Source organism: Solanum lycopersicum, chromosome 4 (genome assembly GCF_036512215.1).
Source record: "Solanum lycopersicum chromosome 4, SLM_r2.1".
In the NCBI taxonomy this organism is placed as follows: domain Eukaryota; kingdom Viridiplantae; phylum Streptophyta; class Magnoliopsida; order Solanales; family Solanaceae; genus Solanum; species Solanum lycopersicum.
Genome location: NC_090803.1, coordinates 65,966,235 through 65,986,598, shown reverse-complemented (window position 1 = coordinate 65,986,598; position 20,364 = coordinate 65,966,235). Strand labels below are relative to the sequence as shown.

At 34.4% G+C, this 20,364-nt stretch overlaps 6 protein-coding genes and 1 non-coding gene across 10 annotated transcripts; 4 read left to right on the top strand and 3 right to left on the bottom strand.

Moving 5' to 3' along the window:
• The first annotated feature begins 95 nt into the window (after positions 1-95).
• On the top strand, positions 96-2,537 carry LOC101246242 (small ribosomal subunit protein uS9c). 2 transcript variants are annotated; one of them, XM_010322065.4, is made up of 4 exons: positions 96-541; positions 1,883-2,171; positions 2,272-2,309; positions 2,443-2,537. In XM_010322065.4, exons 1-2 carry the CDS (start codon positions 197-199, stop codon positions 2,168-2,170), a joined length of 633 nt encoding a protein of 210 aa, XP_010320367.2. In that variant the 5' UTR covers positions 96-196; the 3' UTR covers position 2,171; positions 2,272-2,309; positions 2,443-2,537. The 2 variants fall into 2 exon arrangements, with proteins under 2 accessions (XP_010320367.2, XP_004238213.2); XM_004238165.5 differs by having other exon boundaries at positions 101-541; positions 2,267-2,309.
• Positions 2,538-3,128: 591 nt separating this feature from the next.
• On the top strand, positions 3,129-6,004 carry LOC101245941 (probable E3 ubiquitin-protein ligase ARI2). Its single transcript, XM_004238164.5, has 6 exons — positions 3,129-3,463; positions 4,034-4,066; positions 4,156-4,435; positions 4,554-5,034; positions 5,120-5,668; positions 5,752-6,004. The coding sequence occupies exons 1-6, from the start codon at positions 3,341-3,343 to the stop codon at positions 5,852-5,854; spliced, it is 1,569 nt and encodes a 522-aa protein (XP_004238212.2). The 5' UTR covers positions 3,129-3,340; the 3' UTR covers positions 5,855-6,004.
• Positions 6,005-6,086: 82 nt separating this feature from the next.
• On the bottom strand, positions 6,087-6,282 carry LOC112941414 (U2 spliceosomal RNA). Its single transcript, XR_003246698.2, has one exon. It is a non-coding gene; the product is annotated as a U2 spliceosomal RNA (small nuclear RNA).
• Positions 6,283-7,235: 953 nt separating this feature from the next.
• Positions 7,236-11,503, top strand: LOC101245644 (probable hexosyltransferase MUCI70). Its single transcript, XM_004238163.5, has 6 exons — positions 7,236-7,807; positions 9,165-9,379; positions 9,488-9,667; positions 9,823-9,978; positions 10,320-10,596; positions 10,751-11,503. Exons 1-6 carry the CDS (start codon positions 7,435-7,437, stop codon positions 10,981-10,983), a joined length of 1,434 nt encoding a protein of 477 aa, XP_004238211.2. The 5' UTR covers positions 7,236-7,434; the 3' UTR covers positions 10,984-11,503.
• A 75-nt stretch (positions 11,504-11,578) lies between these two features.
• Positions 11,579-14,193, bottom strand: LOC101245158 (uncharacterized). 2 transcript variants are annotated; one of them, XM_004238161.5, is made up of 4 exons: positions 13,149-14,193; positions 12,435-12,512; positions 12,267-12,366; positions 11,579-12,161 (listed from the first exon to the last, which is right to left on the bottom strand). In XM_004238161.5, exons 1-4 carry the CDS (start codon positions 13,491-13,493, stop codon positions 11,803-11,805), a joined length of 882 nt encoding a protein of 293 aa, XP_004238209.2. In that variant the 5' UTR covers positions 13,494-14,193; the 3' UTR covers positions 11,579-11,802. The 2 variants fall into 2 exon arrangements, with proteins under 2 accessions (XP_004238209.2, XP_004238210.2); XM_004238162.5 differs by having other exon boundaries at positions 13,257-14,193.
• A 639-nt stretch (positions 14,194-14,832) lies between these two features.
• LOC101244660 (octanoyltransferase LIP2p, chloroplastic) lies at positions 14,833-16,792 on the top strand. Of its 2 annotated transcripts, none has more exons than XM_004238159.5 (5): positions 14,833-14,966; positions 15,092-15,233; positions 15,318-15,582; positions 15,912-16,062; positions 16,381-16,792. In XM_004238159.5, exons 2-5 carry the CDS (start codon positions 15,109-15,111, stop codon positions 16,692-16,694), a joined length of 855 nt encoding a protein of 284 aa, XP_004238207.2. In that variant the 5' UTR covers positions 14,833-14,966; positions 15,092-15,108; the 3' UTR covers positions 16,695-16,792. The 2 variants fall into 2 exon arrangements, with proteins under 2 accessions (XP_004238207.2, XP_004238208.2); XM_004238160.5 differs by having other exon boundaries at positions 14,848-14,966; positions 15,107-15,233.
• Positions 16,793-17,027: 235 nt separating this feature from the next.
• LOC101244367 (uncharacterized) lies at positions 17,028-19,974 on the bottom strand. Its single transcript, XM_004238158.5, has 5 exons — positions 19,758-19,974; positions 19,567-19,651; positions 18,845-19,177; positions 17,482-17,822; positions 17,028-17,401 (listed from the first exon to the last, which is right to left on the bottom strand). Exons 1-5 carry the CDS (start codon positions 19,833-19,835, stop codon positions 17,183-17,185), a joined length of 1,056 nt encoding a protein of 351 aa, XP_004238206.2. The 5' UTR covers positions 19,836-19,974; the 3' UTR covers positions 17,028-17,182.
• Positions 19,975-20,364: the final 390 nt, after the last annotated feature.

Sequence of the window (20,364 nt, the reverse complement as noted above, 5' to 3'; positions counted from 1 at the left end):
TTTTAACCCTTGAATTTTATGTTTAACCAATTTTGTAATTTGTAATAATAATAATAATAATAAATATAATATGTGTGAATATTTGTCTTTGAAGCATTTGGGTTATACCCAAACAGGCCTTTACCCGTTTTTCCTTTACATTATCTATTACTCAATCTTCGAAAGAAGATAGACAGTTAGATAGAGAGAGTCGAAAATGGCGATTTCCGTGGCTTCTCTCGCTTCATCTTTTGCTTCTCTTTCATTTTCTTCTCAGATTTCTCAAAAACCCTATGCTGTATCCCTTTCTCATTCGAAGCAATTCTCTTTCTCTCTCGCTTCCAAAATCTCTACGCTTGTAGTGTCAGCTTCTGTTGCTGAAGCACCGGAGACGGAGGAATTGGAAACCAGAGAGAATCTTTTGAAGCTTGTGAAAAGTAGACTTCCTGGAGGTTTCGCTGCGCAGCCTATTTTTGGAACTGGTAGACGTAAAAGTGCAAGTGCTCGTGTTGTTCTTCAGGAAGGTTCTGGAAAAATCATCATCAACTATCGTGATGCTAAGGTGTTTGTCTACCTCAATTTCACTTCTTTACTTGCACTTAATGTATGATTTTCTCAATAAAAATTGCACTTTTTAAATTGGGTATTCAGTTTGGCAAGTACAATTGCAGAAAGTAGGATTGCACTGTTCTTGTTACCATTGAATTAGGTCTTGTGATAGCATTCTTCTCCAGGATTTCTGTGTGTTTGAATAGATTTTGAAGGTGAAACTTGAAAATATTGAGTTTTTGATTCAGTTAGTTTGGACATGCATTTTACTTGGAAAAAATGGAACTTTTGTGAGTGAAAGTCCCCAAAACCCAAAAATTGGTCTTCTGATCAAATTTCAAGGCCGAGCTAATATTTGAAGATAATTTTTTAAATCTATGGCCAAACGCTAGCTAAATGTGATGTTTCGAGAAGCTAATGTGCCTTAATTGCTAAAGTGATTAGTATTTGATGAAATGGATCTATTAGAGATGAATAGCTTCTAATCCCAACTAGTTTGCCATGAAGCTATGCCGTTTTCCTGAGGAATTATCTGCTATTACAGGAAAAATGATAAGAAAAAATAAAAGATTATTGCAGATGGTAATTTAATAAAGGTTTCCAGTGGTTTCTAATATCTGCATTAGGTAAGATGATGCTCAGTAACATATGTGACACGGTTAGCCAAATGGTTTATCTGGTTCGACCATGATTCTCATGTGTCTTTTTTAGAAGTTGCGGGTTGCTGAAAATGGTCACTTCAAATCGATGTAGCTAGAAAGCTTTAGAAAGGCATATCGTACTTCATAATGTTCTGTGTGAGAAATTCATTATCGAGGGAAAACTATGTTAAGAGTGTATAGAGATCGTAAAGTAGAAAATCCAGCCTTGAAAAGCAAATAGAACATAGAAGCAGGAAGCGTACTGATACCTTTGAGTTTCTTGGGAAATGCATGCATAAACTATTTTTGTGGATCAGTGGTGCATATAACAGAACCATGAGAGGAACACAACTTCTCCGTTTCAAGTTCCGTAAATAAAAGCATGGCAGCAGAGGAACAATTAAATTAGATAAGTAGGATGTGCTAAGTTCTTATAAAGAAGTAAGCTGTGTTAAGCAGACTGGAAAACTCCTGAGATCCAAAAGGTGTGTGAAATTTTTGTGATGTTGCTATGTGAATAGAAGTGTTATTTTTTGATAAGGAACCACACGTCAGTGTTTTTAATATTATTGAGGTCTCTATACTCGAGGTCCGATGAAGCAAATCATCAACATTCTGATTAACGCTGACTGCGTCTTTTTTTATGCTATCTTTTTATTCATCGTTTTGTTGCTTTTGACTATATGAGACTTGACATATGTCATGATTTGCAGGAATATCTTCAAGGAAATCCATTGTGGATTCAATATGTCAAAACTCCACTGGCCACTTTAGGATATGAGGCTAGTTATGACATTTTTGTCAAGGTGGAAGGCGGTGGCCTTTCTGGGCAGGCTCAAGCAATTTCCCTTGGCATTGCTCGTGCACTCCTAAAGGTTAGTGAGAGCCATAGAAAACCATTGAGGGAGGAGGGTCTGTTAACTAGAGATGCCAGAGTTGTTGAGCGGAAGAAAGTTGGTCTCAAGAAGGCTCGCAAGCGTCCACAATTTTCCAAGCGTTGAGGTTACACTCTGAATATTATCTTTTCCTTCTTTTCTTTGTGCGCTATTTCACTGAAGGACCCATGTATGAGAGCTTCTAATTCTTTGCTTTCTCTGTCCAGGTTGGTACTTACTCACTGTGGCAGCATTTGGTAGAAAGGTATGTAAAATCGTCATACGTTATAGTTGTAGTGAGTTAAAGATAGATTATGCAAAAAAACTGATAATGAGGGTTTACATAGGTGTAATCCAAGATTTGTGTTTGTAATCCTTGTTCTACTTTTGGTTCACAGATTTGGTGGTTTATTGACCCAGATTGGGGAAAAAAGAGCATATCAATGATCTGTTTTGACTGTTGAAGATGAGAAAATGTTTCAGATTTATCATCACTCAAATTGCTTCTTTGTGAAATTTTTGTATTAGTCCCTACTCAGAATTACAATTTGTTCTGTTGATGGTATTTTTTGAGTTTAGTTTCTTGTTCAATGTTTAATATAGTTCTGGAGATTTTTGTGCCTAAAAAAAGGAACCCTTTGTCCACTCGTTGAAAACAACCAAATGTGGATGCTTTTAGTACAAATCCATTTTTGCCGCAATTTAGGTACAAAACTTCATCTACAAATTTGGGAAAAATACCAAAAAAAAGTTGCTTAAGACAAGTTTCCAACTCAATATCTTTTACTCCCCAAACTTCCAATGTCACCATAATAATAATTAACACTACTTCATTTAACCATATTATTCGGAAAAAAAAATAATCTAATCACAATAAAAATTAAGAAAAGGTTAATAGGCAAGAATTAGTTGTTGAGTTAAATGGTTAAGCGCTTTTTCTTCTACTTTTTTTTATCTTTATCCTTCACACTATTTACGGTCCACCTTCACTCTAATATAAAAAGTTTTAAATGGTTAACCAATGACCAAGGAGCTCCACTAAACAAAGAAACTATATAAGGCCAATAATATCATAACAATCAAAATCACTCTGTTTTTTTCTCTTTAGGAAACTAATAACAGTAAAAAAAAAATTATCTCTTTTTTGGAGGGGTTACTTGCTTTCCCCTCCAAAAAGATCAAGATTGGTGACGAACTAAAAAAAGAGAAGAGCAGAATCCCATTCTAATTTTTTTTTTCTAAGTTCCCATTTTTGTGCAACTTTGAGGTATTTTGATTTTTTGGGTTGTCATAAATATGGATGACATATATGGCAGTGATGAAGACTACTATAATGGAGAATACGAGGATGATTATGATCGTGACCCGGAACCCGAATCTGATGATAATTTATCTTGTGGCAAAGCTCCTTCATGCAGGGTATTATATCTTTTTCCTTTTGATCAAATCAAGTTCTCCGTCTGTTTCAATTTGTTTGTTTTACTTTTCCTTTTGTTAGTCTATTTCAAGAAAATGTTTCTTTCTTTTTTTTTTTTGGCAACTTTTGATTCCAACTTGATCACATGAGTTGTTTAAAACCATATGATTAAAAGATGTTTTGGTATATTCTACGTATCTTTAGTTTTAAGATTATACGATTTAAAACTCTTCTTTACTTTTTTTTTAAGTTTGTCAAGTCAAAACCAGATAAAGAAATTGCAACGTAAGGAGTATATTAGTTTTAACTTCAAACTCTTTCCATTTTACCATTGATAGTTGCAAAAGAACTATGATTTAAAGCATAGAAATAAGGTAAGTTCTTTTACACTTAACAAAAAACACTTGTATGATGGCATGAAGAGTCTTGGATGCAAATACTAATTGACGAAAAACGGGGAAAGCAAATTGGCCTTTCAATTATGTGATATTTGGTACTTACATGCTGAAAGTTGTGTGTAGTTTTGTGTCTTTTTAAGTGATGATTTGAGTCCTCATTTTTGGATTTTGTAGGTAATAAGGAAAGAATCCCTTTTAGCAGCACAGGTTAGCTACATTTTTTGTCTCGATTTCTTTGTTTTCAACTTTTTTTATACTAGTGTTAGAGATGTGAATCATTTCAATAAAATTTGTAGAAAGAAGATCTACAGAGAGTAGTAGACTTGCTTTCTCTGAAAGAACATCATGCACGAACGTTGCTTATTCATTATCAATGGGATGTCGATAAGGTCTTTGCAATTTTTGTTGAAAGAGGGAAAGAAAGATTGTTTGTAGAAGCTGGTATAACACTAGAGGAGAAAAATGACAATCCTTCCTCCGACCCCTCAACCGAATATACATGTGAAATTTGCTTTGAAGATTTCCCTGATGAGCAAACGACGTTGATGGAATGCAATCATAGGTTTTGCAATGATTGTGAGCATCTACTATCCTTCATTTTGATCGAATTTCTTCTTGTTCACGAGTCTTTTCACTCCTACTTACGGATGATGTAGCCTAAAAGTTGTTTTCTCTCTCTTATTGTCTTACCTAGGTTGGACAGAGTATTTCGTAGTAAAGATAAATGATGGTAAGAGTAGACGTGTAACATGCATGGCTCAGAAATGCAAAGCGATATGTGATGAAGGAAAGATTAGGGATTTAGTCACTGCAAAGGATCCTAATTTGGCGGAGAAGTTTGATCGTTTTATCCTAGAATCATATATCGAGGATAATAAGAGGGTTAAATGGTGCCCTAGTGTTCCTCATTGTGGAAATGCAATTCGTGTTGAGGATGACGAGTACTGTGAGGTTGAATGTGCATGTGGTCAGCAATTCTGTTTTAACTGCTTGTGTGAACTGCACTCACCTTGTTCGTGTGTTATGTGGGACCTTTGGCTTAAGAAGTGCGACGATGAAGCTCCCACTGTCAATTGGTTATCAGAGAAAACCAAGCATTGTCCAAAATGTCATAAAATTGTGGAGAAGGATGGAGGATGCAACCTGGTACAGTGTATATGTGGACAGCCATTTTGGTAAGACTTGTGAATTCGAGTTCTTTTTGTACTTGTAATATGCAGCTTTAGCCGTAAGTTTAAGATTTTGTTTTGTTGTTTGTAGTTGGCTCTGTGGTGAAGCTACTGGATTTGAACACACATGGAATAGTATAGCAGGTCACACTTGTGGCAGATACAAAGAAAATCATTTGAAAAGTGAGGAGGATTCTGTAGAGGACTATTGGCGTCTTACTCACTATTATAGTCGTTATAAGGCTCATATTGGTTCGTTGAAGATTGAAGCATCTGAATCGAAGCAAAAAATACTTGATAAAGTCCATAGCCTTGAATCAAAGGAGTTCCAGTTAAAAGATTTCAGCTGGGCAATGAGTGGATTTTATAGACTCGCCTTATCAAGGCGAGTTCTCGCCTGTTCCTATCCATTTGCATACTACTATTTTGGAGCTCTGTTTGCAAATGAAATAACAAAAGAAGAACGCGAAATAAAACAGAACCTTTTTGAGGATCAACAGCAGCAACTTGAAACAAATATCGAAAGGCTTTCAATGTTCTTGGAAGAGCCATTTGGTAGCTATGCTGAAGATAAGCTCGTTGAGACAAGAATGAAAATTATTACTCTCTCCACAGTAACTGATGACCTCTGCAAAAACTTGTGAGTGTAAATTTACATCTAATTTGCAGCAGCACCAACTACATTATCTCATTACTCAATTTGGCTTCTTTTTTTTTTTCCAGGTACGAGTGCATTGACAACGATTTGCTAGTTCCTCTACAACAAGCAACTCATACAATAGTTCGTTATAGATCCAATGGTGTGGAAAAAGCATCAGAACTATAGGTAGGTACAGATATACTATGTAATGCATCTTTACTATTGAGCGCGACTGCAGGTTGCATTGAACGTTTGATCATTTGGATCGCGTTGTTCTGGCTTGATGCTTCCAACTTCTTGTTAAAACACTATCAATCAATTCAATTGTACTCTTCTTAAGATTTTAGTATAGTTAGGTTGTTTAAGAATAAGTTTTTGTCAATCATTGACCATTACTACATAATTTGAACTTGATTTGGTGGGGTGTGCCAGGCCTGGGCTGTAGTGCAACGCCCAGGCGACGCATGAAGACCCAAGTAGCAAGCTACTTTGATGGGTCTTCCCCCTTAAAAAATTGAGTTAATATCGTGTGAATCAATGATCCACATATCAGATATTAAACTGATAAGAACAGATACTACACTTGATCTTAGCCAAAAGGCCGAGAAAGGTATGCTTTAGCTGGTTGATGGATTTTGCATTTTAAGGCTCCTCTCAGCTGGTGACTTATTTGTTTGTTTCGATGTGGGAAATATGAGAATACTGCAATGGTTCCTACAAGAAAGATGGTAGAGGCAGAGTAGATTTTAATCAACTATGCTAAATGTGGAATAGATTTTGCACCAATACTTTCAAATGAGTTGAAAACTTAAATTAGGATTTAGGAGTAGAATAACATGTAATATTTCTCGAGTTAGTAGTAAAAAAAATGGTTTTGGTTTTGCTTGGAGTACTATCTTTGTAGCTCCTCTAAAAAAATAATAGGACGGCTATTAGTTTCATATTCGTCTAGAATTCACTCTAAAATTATAGTCATCTTTATTATCGTGTAAATGTTATAAATCCTTTATACAACCGTGGGAAAGCAAATACAAGAAGAAGCAAAGAAGCTTAATAGAGATAATCAAACTCAAAATGATGATTTTCACCACAATGACAACGATATGACACTTATCATTGAACTATATCCTTTTTACCTTTGTTTTTTTCAAGTTTGGAATGAAAATTCGACACAATAAGTTTCTGAAACCTAAAAGATATTTGTCATCTAAACAATCATTGTGTTTCGTATTAAGCCATTTAAAGCGAAATGTATTAGATTTTTTAATTCTGCGTTGAGTCCATGAAATTTGAAGATGTATATACCAAATAGAATTTATGATATTGATTGCCTATAAGTGGATACATGAAAAAATTGTAATTCATCTGTTTCAATTGTGTGATATTATTTACTTACAACTTGACTCATATTAATTTGACACAATTTTTTAAAAAAAAATCTAACTAAAAAGTTTTTTACTATACTAATATTATAATAATAATTTTAAATTTTAAATTTTAAATTTGATTACCAGAGTCATCTTTGACTATTTAATACGAAGGGAAGTATTAAAAAACTTTGTTGTTTTTTAAAATGGACAATTAAATAAATAAAATATTTTTTTAATATAAGAGTTAAAAAGAAAATTACACAAGTTAAAAATAAATGCGTCGGTCAGCTAATACCATGCTGAGAAAAAAATTAGTAGATCAAGGATCATACAGAAAGCTACTGACGACGTCGTCTCGACTGCACTGCTAAATCTCCGTCTAGTCGCCGCCGTTCAATGTCGTCATCGTCGTCGATGTTAAACAACAGTGTCTCCATTACTGTCTCCGACGACGAGCCCGACGAATTTGCAAACAAGCTTAGGGCACGAGCTCGTAGGAAGAGAAAGAAATATGCCCTCCGAGGCAAAACTGGTTTCTCTCATATTGTCCTGAAAAAGCTCCTCAGGTGGTGGCCTTTTCTGCTATTCTTACTTGCAGCAGGTCTTCTTATCTTTGAAGCCTCTCGAATTGGAAGAAGACCTAGTTCGGTTGTTAAAAATTCGAATCCAGTGACTGGAAATAAAACTGATAAGGTTGTTGAGAAGAAACCGCCGACGAACTTGAATCGCCTTGATCTAGTGACTCATGTCGTGCATGGAGTTAGAGAACGTGAGTTTCTTTTCGCAATATGATCTAAATTATATTAGTGCCTAATTGCCTTTTGCTATGATAGCAGTTTATGTAAAATCTGCACATTACTTGCATTATTGAATTTCACGGCTTGTAGTTATTTTAGGATTGGCCTGCTTGAAATATGCATGTCTGTAGTCTTTTGTTCAATATCTGATTAGAACTTATGAATGATACTGATTGTTATATCTATAAATTGATGAATCTAATGCTAGGTATAAGTACAATGATAAAAATCTGGTCCTTACTATGTCAATTGCCTTATTCAGAATCTTCCACTCCGAAATGATATCCCTTGGACTTTACCAAGCTAGAAATTGATCATGATCCAATTTGAGCATCTCTACAGGATAGACCTCCATAGAAAGAGGGCTGAGCGTTGTGAGTTGGGATACTGATCCATATAGAACACTAAAAAGTTAAAATTCAGTTGCAACTGTCTTTCTGAGAATAAAAATGTGTTTCAAACGAATAGAACAGTAAAGAATTGTTTTGGTCAATACAACAGTTGTCTTCATTATGTACACCGAGATGCATATACTTGCCTTGGGAGAGACTTAAAATGATCTGTACTCAAAATAGTGATAATTAAATTCTCCATGTGAAGGTATAAATGTACCCTTCCTTGTGGTCTAAATAACCTTGATTTGTTCTTACAAGAAAGAGATTATACTTGTACTTGTACAAAAAAGAATATGCTCATCAAGTAGCCTGACGGAACTGGTTGGTACTGCATCTATCTAAATATGTAACCTTTGTCAGCCAAACATGTTAACGGCTGTGTTGCTTGGAAACACAGATAGCAGTTATAACTCCTTGCCTCTTCATAAAAGTCGATAGGACTCTTCAGCTTTCATTAACAACCCTTTAGGTGGTTTCGTCTGAGGCATCTGAAGGATTATTTTTTTCATTCAGCTAGCAACTGAATTTTCTCAAGGGCATGACAATTGGATCTAGTCTGTGTTCTCTGCTTACCCCAAATATACTTTCATTAGGATCCCAAACCTCAAACAAGTTGACCAAATGAACTAATCTCAAGCTACATTCTCTCCCTCCAGTAGAACAAATGACTGTGTAGTCAAGTTCTCTATCAATCACGAGAAAATCAAATCCAAATGATTCTAGGAGTTACTATGTGAGAATCTCAGATATAGAGAGAATCATAAATTTGGTACTAAGGTGATCTATTTGCCATATGGGTAGATCATTTGACTTTTCTTGGGGTAAAACTATTGTATTCAACACACCTTTGTGGTTAATTACATAGCAATTGTCAAAGTGCTATATTGTTTGACCCATTGTCTTCAATACTGTGTAACATAACATGGATTTGCAGCTTGCTTGAAGTTACTACCAGCTGAAGGACTTGAGCATCTTGATTTCCCCATGGATAAAGTACCTGCCGATCCTATTAAACGGGTGGTATACATCACAGAGGCCAATCCTGCTTCTCTAGATGATGGAATGCCATATGAGCTACACTTGGGGGCGTCAAGATTTAATTTATTCACAGGAAACCAAACTCTCAAGCAAAGGGATGAAAGTTTTAAGGTTGTCGACCCGCGTCTTGCTTTTTGGTGATCACCTATTTATCTGTGAAATAATTTATGTATTTCTCTTTCTTCTTCTTTTGACAATTTTGCTTAAGCATTATCTCAGGTGAAAGGAGCGGGTGCATCCATCCACTGTGGTTTTTACAGTGATAAAGGAGGCTTTAGGATTTCTGTTGAAGATAGAAGTTACATGGAATCCTGCAAAGCTGTGGTGTCAACTTGTGCATTTGGTGGTGGAGATGATCTCTATCAACCTATAGGAATGTCAGAGTCATCTCTCAAGAAGGTTATTTTTTGGGATTGTTAATGCTCATGATTGATTTCCAGTCTAACGTTTCCACTTTGTAAAATTACAATTAAATCACAATGTAGTTGGTTTGGAGATTTAAAGTGGTGCTCGACACCTTAGTTAATTTATGTCGTTAAAATTAAATGATGCAGGTTTGCTTTGTGGCTTTTTGGGATGAAATTACACTTGCATCACAAGAGGCAGATGGTCATAAAGTTGGTGATGACCGTTACATCGGAAAGTGGCGCATCATCCTGGTTAAGAATCTACCATTCACAGACCAAAGGTTGAATGGTAAAATCCCAAAGGTATGCTTGTCGCCCGATTCCTCAATTTCTTGTATGCTTTTCCATTTTACAATGAACATATCCTAATACTTAAAGTGGAACTTCTGGTAATCTTGTCCCACTCCCAATATTCTTCTCCATGAGTCGTCAAGAAATATGGTGCCTTACAAAGTTGAAGTGTGATGGAGCAAATTGGAATGATGAACCAATTTTGAAGATTAAAAATGTCTGGAAAAGAAAATTTGTTGTCTTTTAATACATCCTCTTAAGATTTAGAAGTATGAGGGTTGAATTAGTACGATTGTGAATATTTTACTAGCGAAATGATTTATGAGTATTTAATCCATGTCTAATTTAATCAGATGCTGGCCCATCGTCTCTTTCCAAGTTCTAGATATTCCATTTGGGTAGACTCAAAGTCCCAACTTAGGAGGGATCCGTTGGGTGTGTTGGAGGCTCTGCTTTGGCGTTCAAACTCTGTACTAGCAATCTCGGAACATGGAGCTCGGAGTAGTGTGTATGATGAGGCAAAGGCTGTTGTCAAGAAAAATAAAGCCACTCCAGAGGAAGTGGCCGTGCAGATAGCTCAGTACCGTCAAGATGGACTCCCCGAGGATAAGAGATTCAATGGGAAAAAAGGTAGAATTTCTCTTTTCCTTGTCAGCTGAAATGAAGCATATACCGTGATTGTTATCCACTGCATAATTATAGTGCTGCTATTCCAAAATTTGTTCAAATGAGATGATTGTATTCTAATCAGTAAATCATTCTCACACTCACTATATCGGTGCAGCTCTATCTGAGGCTTCAATTATTGTGAGAGAGCACACCCCATCAACTAATCTGCTCATGTGCTTATGGTTCAATGAGGTGGTTCGCTTTACATCCCGTGATCAACTGAGTTTTCCATATGTCCTTTGGCGGTTTAAAGAGTTCAAGAATATCAACATGTTTCCTGTTTGTACACGCAAGGATCTCGTCAATAGCATGGGTCACATAAGAAAAGCAAAGCCTCTAACAGGTTGATGTATATTCTTGGTTTGCACGAGAATGGATAGCCGAAACAACAACACCCAGTCTTTCTCCAAGTTTCGAGCATATTTGCTTCCTCTGTGATATGTGCTAATGACATTCAATAGAGAGATCAGATAGGATTAGCATATTCCTATTTGTTCTTCAGAATTCAAAGGGCACTGTTTTTTCGAAGCCCTGGTGGGAATGGGATAGAGAGAGCCCGAAAAGGTTTCATCGAACGAAAGAAGAAAAATGCAGTGATGGTATGTTGTGCATTTGAACAAACTGGCCTTCTTTAGGAGGGTCTTTTTTTTAACCTATTTATAATTCTTTTGTTGACCTACGTACACTGTTAAAATTGTGGTGAGTTTTATCAAATGTGAAGCACCAAATTTTTAGCTCTCTTGAATTAGTGCAAGATTTGCTGTAAACTATCATGTAAAGTATTTGATTGGATATTTAGTTACTCAATTGTATGTGAAAACTTAGCACTATGTTGTGCCTAGAGTGAGTAACATTTCTATACAAACAACCCCCTTTCTGTACTATAGGAGGAATCACCTATTATTTTTGTCTTTGCTGGAATTGAAGCTGCACGGCTCTCAACTATTTCATTGACCAGGCGTAAAGAAACTCATTTACTAATTCAATAATATACAAGTACACATATGAACAAATGTATTTAATTGTTACAGATTGAAAGAATATTTATGTTAAATAATAAGGCCAACTATAACAAAGTCCTAATTGTTGACTAGTATACATACCTATTTTTTGCTTATAATTTTTTTTTCTTGCTTTATACATTTAGTGTAAAAATGTGCATTTTTCTTAGTCTCCAGCCTTTGTGTTAGTGACAGCAAGCCTAGAAAGAATGAAAACACAAATAGATGAAACAAAAACAGCAGCAGCAAAACAAGCAAGATCCAATCCATTAACCACAGGTATGTTCTTGAACTTCTCCAATACTCCAACTTGAAGTAACATTATAAGTGCATGTCCTATTCTTGCTTTTGCTTGCATTACTGATTTCATTCCCATTAATGATGGAAGTGTTTGAAAATAATACAACTTTTTGCCTGACAATTGATCATCATCATCTCCTTTAACATTAATATTTCTTGATCCCACAAACATGACATACAATCCCATTCCAAATGTAAGCATAGCAGTCCCCAATAGAAACATATCTGGAAAAAAAAAAAAGGAACATTATTCGGTTACAGTTTAACTTCTTTATGCTGATAATGTAAACAATTGTTCATTCAGTTCGTTTAAGAGAGGGGAAAACATACCGATAGCTTCGATCAATAGCTGCACTACATGTCCAACGTCTGATTTATGTGAGATTGCGATAAAATAGTGGATGTATGACTCTATGATTAAGTAACAACCCTGCAAAATGAGAATATTTAGTAGTCTTAAAATTGCATAAAATCTAGTACATTACTAATATATTTTACCTCAATAAAGCATAATAATGAACCAATCAATGTCCCTGCAACTGCTAAAAGACTGAAGAACCGGCAATCCAAAATACCCTGCAAAACAGAGTTCCAATATCCAATCAGAAAAAGGAAAAAACAAACTTGATTTGTTTAAAGGCCAAATATATAAACAGATCTCTAAAACTTGTTGAGTTTTATCTCCTCAGTGCCTCAACTATGTTATTTTCCTATTGAATCGTTGAACCATTCATAATTTGTTTACTGTTGGCTGATGTGGAACCAAATTTTGTACTATATATTGATAGAAGATTTCCAAAACTCATTAGTCCAATTGATAGTGAAACTGTTTGAGAATAATTGTGTTTCACTTCAAGTTATTTGATCACATCAGAAAAACAAACGAGACTCATTTCTTCAATCAAAATCATTATAATACGAACACAATTGAAGGCATTTACTATAGGAAGAAATTATGGGTGGTTCAATAATTCAATAAGAAAATGACTTTATTGAAGTACCTGAAGACAAAAAACTCAACAAGTTTAGTAATCTGTCAAAATCAAATATGTGATGTAATTATTGGATATGTGTTAGTCTCGGCTAGTGAATAGAAAAAAAAAATGTACTCCAGCAAGTAATACTTGGAATAATTTCAACACTCTGATTACACAAATCATATTTACCATAAGCAATTATAAATTAAGACTAAAAATTAAAGAAAAGTCATACCTTTTCAATGGAGTACTGTAAATGATGCAATTTCTGCGGCATTTGTTTGACTAAATCTTTCAAGTTTTGAAATATGAGATCTGATACATTATCTGCGACTAAACTTACATCTGAAATCTTCCAATTTTGTGTAGTAATTGGTTCAGATACAACCGCAGTACCAACAGCCTTAGTTGCTACTACTACTACCTTCTTCTCTGCTCCGCCAATAAGTCTACCTTTGTTCAAACATTTAAATCGTAACGAATAATTATTCATCAAAGAATAATACTGATTCTGGCCACCATTATTGTTACCTAAGCCCATTTGCTTAGAGGTACGTAACAATCTACCATTTATCGCCATTTTTATTTATTTTTCTCTCTTGCTTTTTTTTGAGCAAGTATTTTTTTTCATATTTATATATGCAAAAATATGGGGAAAAAAAGTGCAGAAGATTCGTGGTATATTAGTTAGTATTGTCGTAAAGTGAAAAAATAATACTAAAAATGTGTGTGACCTTTATTTTGGCTATTTTCTCCACTTTTCTTGGAGAGGTAGGCATAAAGGTGCATGCATGTTCTGAAATTTTCAATGATATTTTTACATTTAGCGTGTAGGGTCATAAGCATTCTCCTCCGAACACGTGGCATTTTCCCCATTTTCTATTGGTCCAGACAAATATTAAAGTATTTAGCAATTTTAGAACATGCAAAGAATGATTTTTATTATTTGTCATGGTTTCTATTTTTATAGTTACAGTATAAGAAATTGTGATAAACACTATGCAAAATATTGCAATTTATAATATTATTTATATAATTTTTAAATATATAAAATTAATGTAATATAATTTAATTTTAAAAATTAATTAAATTAACTTTTAAAAAATGTAACATGATAAATAAAAATAAATGAAGTGAGTATGTTCGTTGAATTTAAAAGTAGCAGTCGCTTAGAGCTTTGTTACATTGAGCAAATCAATTAGGAGTCTCAAATAGACAAAAGTTGTTATTGTTATACATTTTAGACGGTCATTATATTAGTATGAGACATTTCAACTTCTTACTTACCTATGAAGTCTCTTAGCAATTGTGTAAATTATTAGTTCATTCATTCTTCATATATTAAGATATCGGAACATCTTGATGTACTACATAAATAAATAATATATTTTTATGTTTCTTTTATAGTAGAATATTTGTCGTCACGTTGTTAAAAAAAAATGAAGTTTAATATTAAAATCACTAATTAAACTTGAAATAATACATTTTAAGAAACTTAAAATTTAATTTAAAATTTTACTTATTTACATATAACTATTCAAATCAAAATTATAAATTTAAGCTGTAAAATTATGTGGCCAAACGTCTACTATATCTCTTGCTTTTATGATGGTCATCGGTTGCTTGTTTGATTGGGAGGACTTGCACATTTAAACTTTTTTTTTTTTAATGTCCGTGAACGTTTGATTCATCTATTATTATTTACAAGAAAAAGTTCAATGGTTTAATTATTTGTTAATTAAAACTAATTTTATTTATATTAAATTAATTTTCACATAATTAATTTTAATTCGATCACGTTATCAATGATGAAGTATGAAAATACTTACTTTTAATTTATCTTTTAAACTCATTGTGAATTATTTTTGTCTTTGATAAACTGTCAACTAGTTAAAATTAACGTAAATAATAGATTTGATAAATTTTTAAGTTAATCATAATTTGGTAAGTCAAAATAGATCAATAAATTAAAGCGTGGTTACCGATCAAGCGGAGGGAACAAGAAGCCGTGATCTTCAGTTCGTAACTTCATATTCAGTTCAGATCCATTAAGGTAACCCTTTAAAGATTCTTCAAATATACAATCTATTTAATCTTTTGATTACATTTTCCTCTCCTAATTTTGTTCAATTGCGATTCTTTTGTTGTTAATTAGTTTTGGTTCATCGGTTTTTACAGTCTATTAACTATCAGAAATGGTTGTTTTCACAAATTCGATGTTCTGTTCAATTCCGCCATGGAAACTGAGAAACCCATCGAAGATTAAGCAACATTCTATACTCAAAAGCCCGACTTTGACAAGCTGTCAAGCCAAAAGATGGTGAGATTTTCTTGTTGACATTTTGACAAACACTTGTTGTGCAATTTAAGGCTTTTCAGTTGATTAACTCTGTTTTGACTATAGCTGTGATTGTTATGATATGTACAAAGAGTTAGTTCCATATGCTAAAGCATGGTCCTGGCAAAAGACTATTGTTGATGAGAGGAAAGCACAAATTGAAAGGAATGAGGATCTTGCTGACACACTCATTGTGTTGCAGCATCAGCCGGTTTATACGTTGGGTACTGGTAGCTCTGAAGAGAATATACATTTTGATGTAAAGAATGCTCCTTTTGAATTGTATCGAACAGAACGTGGTGGTGAAGTTACTTACCATGGCCCTGGTCAGGTACATTTCTGATTTCACTTGTTGCTACCTACTTACCCTGCTATACTGTTCTTATTTTTGTAGTTTAGCCAAGTGTATAGGTTGTTCTTAATGCTTGATGTCGTTGGTGCAAGGGCTTGCAAAGTAAGGGGAAGTGTCAGTAAATATGATATTTTGATGGGCTATGATTGGCTAGAGATTTTACGAATTCCCGATTCGAATGTGGCTTTGGCAAGACTGGTGTGCTATACTTCATTGGGTGGCTGTTTGTGTGTGGGATTAGGATAACTCAGGGGTTTGTTTAAGCTGTTACGTTTCTGACATAAAATTGCTTCTATCTGAAATTGTAGCTAGTTATGTACCCCATCATCAATCTTCGGTATCATAAGATGGACCTTCATTGGTACCTCAGGAGCCTTGAGGAGGTGATCATACGAGTTCTTTCTTCATCATTTTCTATGGAGGCTTCGAGAATTGATGGCCTAACCGGTGTTTGGGTTGGTAAGTACTGATTCTCCATATCATTTGGTTGGCCGTATCAGTCTTTTTCTGTGGTATTATCTGATATTTCTGAAAACGACTTGGGCGTTATGGTTTTAGAAAACCTTTTGGTAAGTTGATAGTTCATAAGATATTTCTTGTTTGAAGATTTCCCATGTGCCTAGGGGTGTATATGAATGGCACTTGTGACTTGACCTGCATAGTGCATTCGGCCATATTTGAAATCTGGTTACAGTATTAAACTGATCAACCGTTTGGTCGTACTGGATTTGTGGATTGAAGGGATGTAATATTTGATCCAACACTGTCTTCTTTCAGGGGGTCAGAAATTAGCTGCAATTGGCATTCGAGTATCTCAATGGGTCACATATCATGGCCTGGCACTCAATGTCACCACAGATCTGGCACCCTTTCAACAGATAGTTCCATGTGGGATCCGTGACCGTCAAGTTGGAAGCATAAAGGGATTGCTGAGGGAGCACTCACACTCTAATGGCTGTGGTACAGAAAACCATCAGGACCTAGATGATGTCCAGCTTATCGATATTACTCATAAATCTTTAGTCAAGGAGTTTTGTGAAGTTTTTCAAGTTGAACTCCAATGTAAACCTTCACCTCTTTTAATTTCTTGAGAAAATCCTTCTCCTGGTTTGATTAGGTTAAAGTCTTATTCTTGGAAAATGAATTATTCAACAGATTAATTATACAGAAAGATCAGATTTGTAGCAAATTTATCTTCAGGTGCATTTGTCTCATTGATCCAAATCATAACATGTAACTTTTCCATTGACAACTTAAAATAAGGCACAGCAATTTGCTTTTAGGACAAATTGATCATGTATTGAGACAGATTCATGTGCTTCATTCAAAGATTGTATTTATCGAACAGCCAAATCTAATTAAAATTTACCAGGATAAACTAAAGTTCCTCTGCCATGTACAAATCAGTAAAAGAAAAACCTTAATTGATAAACTGAAAGCTAAGGTATATATCTATTATTTAGCTCAGAAAAGTAGTGGTAGTAAGACTTAGATACTGCACTAGATAATTTAAACTGATGCAAATTTAAGTTTCTACAAAGCAAAAGAGAAAAAAGATCAATTTCTTCATCTACAAAGATTAGTAGTTTTCAGAAACAGGTCTGGAAGGAAAGAGCCTTTGAAGAAATGTAAGCAAAGACCATAAGCACATTACTCCTAAAACTTGGAAAGTCACTATCATAGCAACCAATGCACCACTTCTGTCAAACAACTCGGGGGTGACAGGAGTTCCGCTCATAGAAAACATCAACTTCTCCACAAAATGGACGGATCTTGTCAACTGATATATCCTATAAATCTGCAAAGATTTGAAATCCTCAGTCCAATGTTGACTTGCCTTTGCCCCGAAAAGAAAAGGAAAAAGAACAGTTTGCATACCTCAAAAATAATTGGCACCAAGGGCCAAGAAGATGATCCGTGTCTATCAAGGAATCTCTCGAATAAATACTGTACCAAACAGCCAACCAAAAGAGGAGCCACTGCAACCAAGCCTGGGAAGCCAAGTGAAGGCCAGGTAACATAAAGAGCGAATAGTGGGGCAAAAATCTTAAACCCCATTACAAAGAAAGCAGATGTTATATATCCCTTAAGCCCAGTTATGAGGCTCCATCTCTTTGCACTGAATTGTAGATATGGCTTCTGAACGCTATCAGTGACCCGAAGATATGTCGCAAGGCCAATGTAAAACATGACCTCAGAGAAAAGTGAAGAAACAATTTCTGCATAGACAGATATAGGTTTCAGTAATTTTTCACATGAATAACTACTAAGTGCAGCTGAATGTGTGCATCTAGCTATAATTTTCACAATCTCACAGCTCGTACAATTTGGAAAGTTTTTGTTCTTTAAATCTCAGACCATGCTATCTTCTAGTAATGATAAAATGGATGAGATTCTATTAAATGGTAAAATGTTTCGACCAACAAAAAAATTTTGGGGGATAAAATTGAATATAAAACTGTTATTTAAGATTCGTAATGGTGTTGCTTAACAGCTTAAACAAACTAGTTACACATCAACCTAGCTGGCTAATTGAAAAATATCATAAAGTCTATCCAGGTATCCAAAAGTAACATCTTTAACATACACTTCAAAGTTGACCATTTTTTACTACTACTAACATTCAGTTGAAGCAAAGATTAATTCATAAGAGTAGGGGAATCTTCTGAGATGTTAAATCTTGTTTTCTATCCGCGTTAAGCATACTTCAAGTTTCATCTAGGGTCGGTGCATCTTGTCTTTTAATAAGGCAAGGTGTTTAGCGAGAGTGTATGTAATTACCCATTATAATAGTCTGAACCATTAGATTCTACTCTCCATGATTGAATAGAATAAATGAATGCTAACAAGACAGAATTAATTGGATTATACCAAGACAGGCAGACAGTTCATGGCGGAGTAAATCTCCCGTGAAAACTCAAATATCAATATATATCAGCTACATAACCACAAATTCTAGCTGAAAACATTAACCTAGTCTGACTTCTCTATTAATAACTAACTAACATGAATTGATCATTAATTTGAAAATGAGTTATCCTAAATTATGTTAAGAACAAGGACTAAATCAGTCCTCACAATATCATCAAACATTCATAGGTTACTTAATATCACTTCTGTAAATTTACATATCCAATCACCAGATTAATCAACATCATTTTTTCCTAAGTCGCATAGAAAATTAATGGTTACAGAAAGAGCATATAAAGTAACAACCAACTCCTAATCTACTTTCACATACCTGCAAGAGTTGCATTCTTAATCAAGTCATCAAGGGCAACCACAATGAAGAACCGAGGAAGCACCAAAGAAGAGATCAATGCAATAGGAGCAAGAACCCACAGAAAGGAGCCTCTTTTTTCCTCAAAAGGGGCTGACACCAACTTACTTTCTTCAACCATTTGGTGCGTAATCCCTTGGAATGAAACAGAACCTGATTTACCTCGAAATGGTTCAGACCCGTTACAGGTGATTCTGCTCACATCCCTACTTTCCCCACCATCATAATTCAACTTCCCTGGAGAACTCGAATTAGAGGCATACACTATCAATCCCCTCTTCGTTGACGGACTAACTGCAAAATAAAGGAAATAATGGCATAATCAAAGATATGTATACATACTCGAAAACGGAAATCGGAAACAAAACCAAAGACTGTCTTTTGTAGCAATATAGATAGGAAATTCAAAAGAAAGCATCATATCATAACCAAAAGAGAAAATTGGAAAGAAACATGGATGTTTAAATTTCAAACCAAAATTCTAATCTTTAAAGCAATACTTACAAAACCCAACAGAGGAAAATTGGAAACAAAGCAAAAAACAATATTTTGAAGAAATGTATAGGTACCCAGAAGAGTAAACTGGAAATGAATATCAAAATTTCAACCCAAAATACTATCTTCAAAGCAAACTTTCACAAAACCCAACAGAGGAAATTAAAAAGAGAGCGAGAAAAATTTACATTTTACATCATTCTGAACCAAAGGGGTTCTTTTATCCAATCGAACATAGCTTCTTCTACCATGATTCTTCCGCACCGCAGAAATCTACACAGAATTAAAAAAATTTACGACTATGTATATATACAGATAACGAAAATGCAAAAACAAAATAAAGATCAAATTCACAGACAAATTATAAGAAAATACTTACATTGTGAAACTGAAATTGAGAAAAATTGGGGATTGAAGCTTCATGCTGAAGCAGTGAACAAGCAGATTGAAGATTCATATTTTTGTTCTGGATTACAGTACTAAACCCTAAACCCCCATTTGAGCTCCTTTCCTTTTTTTTTTTCTTTTAAATTTCAAAGTTTTTTAATGTACAAAACCTCCCCATACCTTTATGTTAATGATATATGGCCTTCTATAGTTTGCAATATTACGAACAATCTCTATTTCTTGTTTGAACATGACTAGCTTAAATGAACTTGTACAACATCGAGTTGAATCGAGCTGAATTCAAGATCAATCAAATTTTGTTAATACATAATCGAATTCAAATCGACCCCGAATTGACTCTTTAGATTTTAGATGACAACGTTCTTTGTTATTATAGACTATAGTTATATACTTATAAAGAAAAAAAAACTATTATAAAGACAATTTTAAATATACAGGAAAAGATTCATGTCAAACAACTCAAACTCCCACCAACAAAGATTAATAGGTTGGGTAACTAGATTTTACTATTAAAAAAAAAAAGTTGGTTCCTAAAATAATTTTCTTGATTTCGTAAAGTTAATAAGATACCTGAATTA

Excerpts from the sequence above, each read along its gene's own strand:
- LOC101244660 (XM_004238159.5), top strand. The coding sequence starts at position 15,109 with ATGGTTGTTTTCACAAATTCGATGTTCTGTTCAATTCCGCCATGGAAA. Across the intron at positions 15,234-15,317 it reads AGCTGTCAAGCCAAAAGATG|CTGTGATTGTTATGATATGT; the intron begins GTGAGATTTTCT and ends TTTTGACTATAG. Across the intron at positions 15,583-15,911 it reads CTTACCATGGCCCTGGTCAG|CTAGTTATGTACCCCATCAT; the intron begins GTACATTTCTGA and ends CTGAAATTGTAG.
- LOC101245644 (XM_004238163.5), top strand. The coding sequence starts at position 7,435 with ATGTCGTCATCGTCGTCGATGTTAAACAACAGTGTCTCCATTACTGTC. Across the intron at positions 9,668-9,822 it reads CAGAGTCATCTCTCAAGAAG|GTTTGCTTTGTGGCTTTTTG; the intron begins GTTATTTTTTGG and ends TAAATGATGCAG. Across the intron at positions 9,979-10,319 it reads TGAATGGTAAAATCCCAAAG|ATGCTGGCCCATCGTCTCTT; the intron begins GTATGCTTGTCG and ends TAATTTAATCAG.
- LOC101245941 (XM_004238164.5), top strand. The coding sequence starts at position 3,341 with ATGGATGACATATATGGCAGTGATGAAGACTACTATAATGGAGAATAC. Across the intron at positions 3,464-4,033 it reads GCAAAGCTCCTTCATGCAGG|GTAATAAGGAAAGAATCCCT; the intron begins GTATTATATCTT and ends TGGATTTTGTAG. Across the intron at positions 4,067-4,155 it reads AATCCCTTTTAGCAGCACAG|AAAGAAGATCTACAGAGAGT; the intron begins GTTAGCTACATT and ends TAAAATTTGTAG.
- LOC101246242 (XM_010322065.4), top strand. The coding sequence starts at position 197 with ATGGCGATTTCCGTGGCTTCTCTCGCTTCATCTTTTGCTTCTCTTTCA. Across the intron at positions 542-1,882 it reads TCAACTATCGTGATGCTAAG|GAATATCTTCAAGGAAATCC; the intron begins GTGTTTGTCTAC and ends CATGATTTGCAG.
- LOC101244367 (XM_004238158.5), bottom strand. The coding sequence starts at position 19,835 with ATGAATCTTCAATCTGCTTGTTCACTGCTTCAGCATGAAGCTTCAATC. Across the intron at positions 19,178-19,566 it reads GGTTCAGAATGATGTAAAAT|TTAGTCCGTCAACGAAGAGG; the intron begins GTAAATTTTTCT and ends TTTATTTTGCAG. Across the intron at positions 17,402-17,481 it reads TGGTGCCAATTATTTTTGAG|ATTTATAGGATATATCAGTT; the intron begins GTATGCAAACTG and ends AAATCTTTGCAG.
- LOC101245158 (XM_004238161.5), bottom strand. The coding sequence starts at position 13,493 with ATGGCGATAAATGGTAGATTGTTACGTACCTCTAAGCAAATGGGCTTA. Across the intron at positions 12,513-13,148 it reads TACAGTACTCCATTGAAAAG|GGTATTTTGGATTGCCGGTT; the intron begins GTATGACTTTTC and ends TCTGTTTTGCAG. Across the intron at positions 12,367-12,434 it reads CATTATTATGCTTTATTGAG|GGTTGTTACTTAATCATAGA; the intron begins GTAAAATATATT and ends CTCATTTTGCAG.